At 43.1% G+C, this 7,949-nt stretch overlaps 1 protein-coding gene across 1 annotated transcript; it reads right to left on the bottom strand.

Moving 5' to 3' along the window:
- Positions 1 to 425: 425 nt before the first annotated feature.
- LOC124688664 (protein RAE1-like) lies at positions 426 to 6,749 on the bottom strand. Its single transcript, XM_047222309.1, has 12 exons — positions 6,708 to 6,749; positions 5,720 to 5,800; positions 5,534 to 5,620; positions 5,384 to 5,449; positions 5,087 to 5,280; positions 4,086 to 4,227; positions 3,871 to 3,951; positions 2,571 to 2,699; positions 1,866 to 1,943; positions 1,261 to 1,332; positions 894 to 974; positions 426 to 814 (listed from the first exon to the last, which is right to left on the bottom strand). The coding sequence occupies exons 2-12, from the start codon at positions 5,771 to 5,773 to the stop codon at positions 767 to 769; spliced, it is 1,032 nt and encodes a 343-aa protein (XP_047078265.1). The 5' UTR covers positions 5,774 to 5,800; positions 6,708 to 6,749; the 3' UTR covers positions 426 to 766.
- Between the last annotated feature and the right edge of the window lie 1,200 nt (positions 6,750 to 7,949).

Raw genomic sequence — 7,949 nt, 5'->3', positions numbered from 1 at the left:
GACACACATATATGCAACATTGGAGGACAATATTTGCAGCATTAAAGCAACATTTGCCAGAATCATTACAGTATCTTGCTCGTATGTTCACAGCAAAATGCACGAGTCTGAAGCATGTCGAAAAACCCATGCAACATTGAAAATCTGGATAAAAACTAGCCTTGTTGGAGCATTGTCGACCCACTACAATGAATTCGAACCCTGGTGCCACATCAGGTCAGCCCGACCCATTACTTCTCCTCCTAGAACTAGCATGATAATATTCGACCCACTTAATTATGCATTCATAATGTTTTCTTAACACAAACATCTAGCGTTTGGGCATCAAAGTTACATTACTTTAGGAATCAAGAAGTACACAGATTCATCAGGACAAAGTGTGTTTAGTGAAGACTTCACAAACCAAAACAGGCGTTGCTATAATATCAGAATAATAACTCTACCATATATTAGACCCATATTTGCGAAGATCTACATCTCTTGCAACTTGCAAGACAGTAAAATCAAGAGTACACACTGATATGATTATATCACAAAACACAGGAAAACAATATCTTGGGATAACTATGCATTACAGAAACAGCTATGTGCTACTGACTCACAGCTAAGTCCCTATCATCGGTGGCTAGGAGCTAGGAGTGGACTTCACATCTACCGGATGGTCGAACCAAAGGAAAAAATTCAGAGGACACAGCAGAGCGAAACAAGGCCCTTGAATATACATGATCTGTTGTACACCTATTGACTTCTGTTAGCCAGGCTGAGATCACTTCCGTCCAGTTGCGATTCTTGGCTTTCCTTTCACCTCGGCTTCCTGTTCAAAATGAGGCAGTTTTGAGTGCCAAAGCATAACAACATATAAAATTTCAGGAATATGATCATGGCGAAACTACCTGTGGACTGTGGAGATAAATGGATGTCTTTGCAGTTGCAGGATTATGGTTTTCAGCACCACGGCTCCAGTCATAACAGACCTGCTCTCCAGTAATGATAATTATTATGGCTATTCAGAACTTGGAATTCAAATTTAATTTATGACCAGATAATTCATTTAAAAACAGCAATTCAACTGGAATAGGAACTCTTCAATAAAGCCGAACATCAGGAACTGATTTCCTCGGCATATTTAGGCGCAGGAGCAAATCACAGACGTGTCACATATCTAAACTCACCCAATTCAAAAACATGGTGATGCATTTCACATGAAGGGTCCTAATTCTTACAAACAATAACAAGACACTCAAGCATCACTCGACTTACCCCATAAGCAAATATTGAGCCATCGTTATTGAAGGTACTGCAAGAAATTGGTTGAGGGCACCGACTAAAAGCCTGTACAGAATCAGTGCAGATAAAATGTGAGAATATGCAAAAGGTGTATGATAAACAGGAGAACTGAAGCAATAAACTTTGGCACACCCAAAGAGCCCTCTATGCTAAACAAGTAAGCAACTCTGAGAATGGAACACTGAGTAAGCTATCAAGCTATATCTACAAGCTAAAAGAATATCTGATAGCAAATTACACAGATGCCTCGTATGGGGTCCAAGAATTGAGTGAATATGTAATATCAAGAATAAAAGTGATGACAAAAAGGCTGGCATTGCAAGGCTGGGAAAATGGGAATGGATGGCAACATTATCAACTAATGTTTTCTAGCTCATGACCATGATAGTAAGTTTTTTAGCTTGGCCTTGGTTTCATTTCCCAACATGAATGCACATTGACAAACAATTTATATGCAGGCCATTAACATGTCCACGGATCACAACACAGAAAAACAACATTGGAACAACTAGCAAACAACACAAAAAAATAGACCAACAAGAGTGAGCTTCAAAACAGGATCTCGAAAACTGACAAACCTTCAGTCTCTGCTTGCTATCCTTATCCCAAAAATTGAAAGCACCATCAGATCCAGCAGTGGCAAATGTGTGATGAACCTGTGCCACAACATGAAATCCCAGATGAAACTTCACTAACAAAATTTTCCAAACTTCAAAATTATCACCAGTAAGTTGGCACTGTTTATTACATTGTCCAGTGATATATAGCCAACAAGCACACTCAACTCAATGGATCTGAATTATCATCATTCAAGCACACCAATCCAATGAATAAGATGTCAAAGTAACCAAAAAGAACAAGACAGAAGCAGAAAAGTTAGGTACGATTTGGAGTTTACTCGATCAACCTAAAGCCAATCTGTTGGGAGCATTTTTTGCAACACATTATTTTTTAACATATATATATGCCTATAAGTACGGTGGTTGTTTGGTTAGGTACAGTGTGGTATCAGAATCGATATTAAGCTCTACACATTTTTGGAAGAGAATAAACTGAGCCTTGATATTTTGCAGATTAACAGAGACACACTGACTAAAACACAACTACTTTACCATTTTCCATAATAGCAGAAGTGGGATAATGAAACAAAAGACTGGCACATGATAAATAGAGAGAGAGACTGGCACATGAGGGAGGGAGGGAGGGAGGGAGGGAGGGAGGGAGGGAGGGAGGGAGGGAGAGAGAGAGAGAGAGAGAGGGAGAGGGAGAGAGGGAGATCTCACAGGGTGAAAGTTGAGTGAATTGACAGAGAAAATGTCATTTCCTTCCCTGTGACATTTGAATGTGAAGTTTTTGCTTGACTGTGCATCATCAATATGATGCACACCAACTCTCCCTTCGATGGAGCCCACCTTTAAGCAAAAGTAAGGGGTCAGCCACATAGAAATACCCCTTTTGCCTAAAAGTCACATGTTGATGTAGAAAAAGATAAGTATGCACCAGCAAAAATTGATTGGTCACCGCATGAATAGATCATCACTCGCTAAACATATGCCCATATGCAGGTAAACAATAGGAATATATGCAGATCTGCAAATATATAAATATATGCTTGAACCCTTGGATGGTTTTACCATTTGTACTTCAACATGATTTCATGTTCAGGTCGGCTTTAACTGCTCTATGCTAAGATCCCTTCTAGAGTTCTGGGGAAGGAAATTGTTTGCAACATAGTTGGAGGCTTGGGAGGTGGTCAAGGCATTAAGATAAACTGCATTCTTTTTCTATGCAACTCTTAACCAGTGGTACTTATATTTGAGCAATATTTCTAGTAATACTCCCTCTGTAAGGTATATTTCAGTATTTGACTGTCCAAATTCAAGCTTTTACTGAAAATTTATTCTATCACATTTTATCAATCGTTTCAAAGTCATAAGAAAGTCCTTTTGAATATGAATCCAATGGTATCAATTTTGTGTCACAAGGTGACTTCACAATCAATGTACACAGCCATATATATCCTGAGGGATAGGAAGTTCAAAATACAGGTAACTAAGACTAGTCACAATGGGAGTATCATACGTAGTATCATGCATGCCATGAAAATCTGAGGTGGCACAACAATTAATGAGAGAGGTGAGAGTGGTATCATAGGTAGATACCGTATCATAACACATAAAACAAGAAAATTTAATGTCAAATACATCTTGTACACAAATTTGCATTGAGATTCTATAAAATATTAACTATGATAGAACTATGACTACATCATACTATGCATTAGAGGGGTGATATCATAAATTAGTATCATATGCATGATACTAGTGTATGATACTTACCATTGTGACTAGTCTAAACAGCACTCATTTACTGCAAATGATGTCAGGCCAATATCTTAAATCTTGTAAAACTCAAGCTAGATTAAAACAGGCTAATTGGGCAATAAAATCATATGACGTGTAGAAAAGAACATATGAATAAACTTTAAAGCATTGTAAGAATTGGTCATGTACTTGAACAAAGGGGATTTTGGTTTTGTGTGGTAATGCTGATGGTGAAGGACGCAAGAAAATATAGCATTACCAGGAATCCTTGTTGATCAGGGAATGCAGCAACACACCGTGTCTGGTATTTTAGAGGTGACTGAATACGCTTGAACTCCGTCTAACATACCAGAGATGGGATTAAGTCAGTAAGTTAAGAAACACAAGTGAACGGCAGTAAAAACGTGAGCCCCACCATCACCAAAAGAACTGAACCAATGAACAAGTGCATAGTCAGTTCAGAAACACAATGACCTGAGGACTCTGCAAGTTGAAGATGACAATATGACGATCAGCTGTTCCCACAATCATGAGGGGGTAATTCACTGCAAGAGAGTAGCAACGATCTGGCAGTTGCTGGACATGGGCGGGATTTGCTTGCCTCGTGTCCCAATACCTATAAATAGTATGACGGTCAGCATTGAAGGGGGGATAGAACAAATCATAAGCATCAGGATTAGAGGTAATGTTAGTATGTGTTGTGATGAGGCAGTCAAAGCTCAGCCCAAATATTGGTCTTAGCATGATACAGATAAAGTAAGACACAAAGAAACCACAAGTACATAATGCAAGCATACTATCTACACTTACAGCCAGAACACATATTGTTTCCTAAATAATTCTCACAGAGATTATCAGGACCTCTGATCCATGCTAAAATTCAAAAAGAACATGCCTAACATTAATCGCATGATGAAGATTTAATATAGTACCCCCTCCATTCCATGTAGAAATGTGTCTAGAAACATCCAAATCAGCGACAACTAATATGGAACGGAGGGAGTAACTATATGCATCGATTGTTAATTTGTAGCAACTTCCAATCTTCCACTATGAGCAAAATCTACTGTAGGTGTAAATAGAACAGATATCCAGAAAGTGCACAACCTTTGATAAGAATCTGGCAATACAATTCAGCAAGTAGTAGATCTTTGAGGATCAAAGAAGACATAATGAAATGAGTGGACAGATAAACTAGATGTGATACACCCTCTGCAATATTTGACATAGGTCTTATTGAACTCGGTATTGGCACTTTTCTTCATAAATTGCACATAATTGCTGTTAAATAACTTGGCCAATGTACTATATAAATGTATAAATGTAAAAAACATGAAGTAAAGAAACTATACTGAAAAATAACATGAACCCCATAATGAAAACCAGCCATAAGTAGGATTTAAGTTCGAATGGGTGATGAATTTCAATTTCTAAGTAAAGAATACTGAGGGTGCAGAGGATTAGAGTTCCTGCACCTTAGTGTCTTGTCCCAGCTTCCTGAGACAAGAAGATTCATTTGAGATATCCATGCGATGTCCTTGACAGGTGCATCATGCATTGCAACCGTCTGAGCCTGCCCACCAGACAGCAGAGGCCACATTTTGACCTGTTTATCGCAGCCTCCAGAGAAGACAGTCGTTCCATCATCCTTCCAAGCCGAACAGAGTACCTGATTGACCGAAAGAAAACAATCATTATACCAGGTAAACTAGATCGACTCTAAATATGGAATATAGAAGCTCTCTCTCAGGAGAAATATATCAAGATCATACTGGCTGATCATGCGATATGGACGCCTTTGCCTGACTGGTGCCGTTGGCTATCTCCCAACACCTCACCTGCACAAACCTCAAAGCTATTCATAGTAAGATACATCACAACAATAAATACTGACTGGAAAATTACAGCAGAAACAAAATTACCTGGTTGTCCCAGGAAGTTGCCACAAGCAGATTACTCTTGGGGCTAAAGCTGAGGCTAGAGAGAGAGTCGCCGGGATTAGGCAGGACCTGCATTTAAACGCAAACGTTGCAGAGAATATGTAGTGTTTACAGAATGAGAAAACGAAAGAAAAAAAAAAGCAGGACACTGCTGCAAAAGCATCGCACCTCGAATGACTTGTTTGGGTTTGCGTTTGAGGTAAGGCTCGTTAGAGTAGCCATCTCTCCTTGTGCCTGAACCTTGAAATTCTGACAACCATAAGCAGCAAGTAACAAATAATCAGCACAAGCGCAAGCAGCCCACACGATCTATCAAGCACGAGCGCGAATTACATGACTTAAATCATCTCAAAAAAGGTATACGCTACAAAACTAAACACTGTCTACACTTCACGTGATCAGAACCAAGCATCCGCATTAGGGAAGTTATTACTAAAGTTTGCACCACAAAATCCCCACAAAAAATCGTGCCAAAAGCGCTACCCCGTGGTATGCGCAACTTTCCTTATCAAAATACAGGAGTGTGCCACTTCGGCATAGTAGTATCGGTCCAAATTCTGTAAAGGTTAACTGATGAGTAATGCGAGGTGGTGGACATGAACACTGGGAGTCTGGGACTGGGATCACATCACTACAAATGGTGACACCCTGACCACTTATGGGCCTCCAGGACATAAGTGATAATTGGACTCATTACTGAACAGTGAAATCACTACTTCACTAGTAGGAGCTGAAAATTCTCAAACAAAAACAAAAAACTAGTAGGAGCTGAACATCCGAAAAAACGCCCAAATGGAACTGCAGGAAGGGGGGCGGGCCAAAACCTATTCAACAGCACGAGCAGTACGGGCGCGGCCAGAACCAGGGGGGAGCGGGTGAGGGGAATCAAATTATTCGAAAGCTTGCTTGCACGAGCCACTCGATCTCGCTAATCCGCCCCAGGGGCCGCCGGCGCCGGCTAGTAGCGCGGAGCTCGGCACCGGCCGCCGGATCAGAGCTCCCCAACCAGCAGCGCAGCGGGACCTAGCACGACGGCCCGCGGCCACAAGCATTGCGCCAAAGCACAGCCCAGCACAGCGCCGCCGAGCCAAAATCAGGAACCCTAGGGCTAGGAGACGGCGTCAGCGCGGCGGTGGGGTAGGGTGCGGGGGCTTACCGGATTCGATCGCCGCCGCTGGGAATGGGGCTGCGGCTGCGAGTGGCGCCGAGGAGAAGATTCTCGAGTTCTATGGGAGGGACGGTTCCCGCAGGTCGTGGGGTTTGCTGCTGGCTTGCAGTCTAGAGATCGAGGGCGATGAGATATAGGCTTTGGTCTAGCGTCCGATGCACGCGGTGTATACCTGAGCATTTCTCGGGCCGGGCCGACCAAGGCCCAACGCGGAAAATCTCGGTCCAGGCCCGGCCCGACCGTCGGGCCGGAAATCTTGGCCCAAGCCCGGCCCATCATAAGGAAAGCCCGTCGGGTCTCGGGTCGGGCCGCTTCCTTAAATCGTGCAAAATGATGGCCTAGGCCCTGACCATCGGACCAAAAATATCTGGCCCAGGCCTGGCCCACGGGCATGGTCGGGTCGGGCTTGGCCTAGGAATTTCGAGCTGGGCCGGGCCGGGCCGACCGGGCCGGGCTGCCCATGGCCAGGTATGACGCGGTGTGGTGTGTGTGGCGTCATCCACTCCGTCCAAACGGAGTGCCAGGCTCGTGTCTCATGTCAGGAAGGCGTCTCCGGTGCAGGAAAGCGTACTTCCAACAGCGTAGAAGGCGTATTGTGAAGAAAAAACTTTAATAATTGAAATAAATTGTTTACTATAAATGTTTTTCGGAGAGGTTCGAGACCGATGTAAGTGTTGTTGTTCAGGGTTTAGGAAGCTGGGGATTGAGCTGATAATATGTGTCATGTGTGTCATGCGGGCCGTAATCTCGAGCTAGAGGCTACCCCGCTACTTGGGTTCGAGTCCCATCCTACCCGGATTTGCGGCTCATAGCCTCTTCTCTAAGAATATATCCTGGACGCTAGTGTTTATTGGTTTCTTTTTTTATGGTTGTATCTCTGAAGTAGAGAAAGCACTGAAATTTGGAACTGTGGAGTTGGCCTGTTGGGAAATCGATGAATGTGGGAAATCGATGAATGGAGTTCGTGAGCTCACACGGCGGTGAATCTAGAGATGTTGTGGAGCCCTTCATGGTTACTGCCCGGCCGCCGATGAAACGCCATATCTTCTAGTGGAAGGGCCACCTTTCTCATTCCTCCGGTGCTGCAGCCAACAGGGAGGCTGTCGAGGGTACTCCTCGGCAATGCCCTCCGATTGGGGCTTAGGGTTGACGGAATCCTGCAAGCTGACACGAGACATCGGTTTACAGACAAGCGGGGAGAGCGATTTACCCAGGTTCGGGGCCCTCGAT

The sequence above is a fragment of the Lolium rigidum genome, chromosome 1 (assembly GCF_022539505.1).
Source record: "Lolium rigidum isolate FL_2022 chromosome 1, APGP_CSIRO_Lrig_0.1, whole genome shotgun sequence".
Classification (NCBI taxonomy): Eukaryota; Viridiplantae; Streptophyta; class Magnoliopsida; order Poales; family Poaceae; genus Lolium; species Lolium rigidum.
The sequence above is the reverse complement of the archived record's forward strand: the minus strand, read 5'-3'. Positions and strand labels throughout refer to the sequence as shown.

Bases quoted from the DNA above. Each gene is read 5' to 3' on its own strand.
- LOC124688664 (XM_047222309.1), bottom strand. From the start codon at position 5,773: ATGGCTACTCTAACGAGCCTTACCTCAAACGCAAACCCAAACAAGTCA. The intron at 4,228-5,086 runs GTGCAGGAACTC...TACTATTTATAG, and splicing joins AGCTGGGACAAGACACTAAG to GTATTGGGACACGAGGCAAG. The intron at 2,700-3,870 runs GTAATGCTATAT...TTTTGCTTAAAG, and splicing joins CTGATCAACAAGGATTCCTG to GTGGGCTCCATCGAAGGGAG.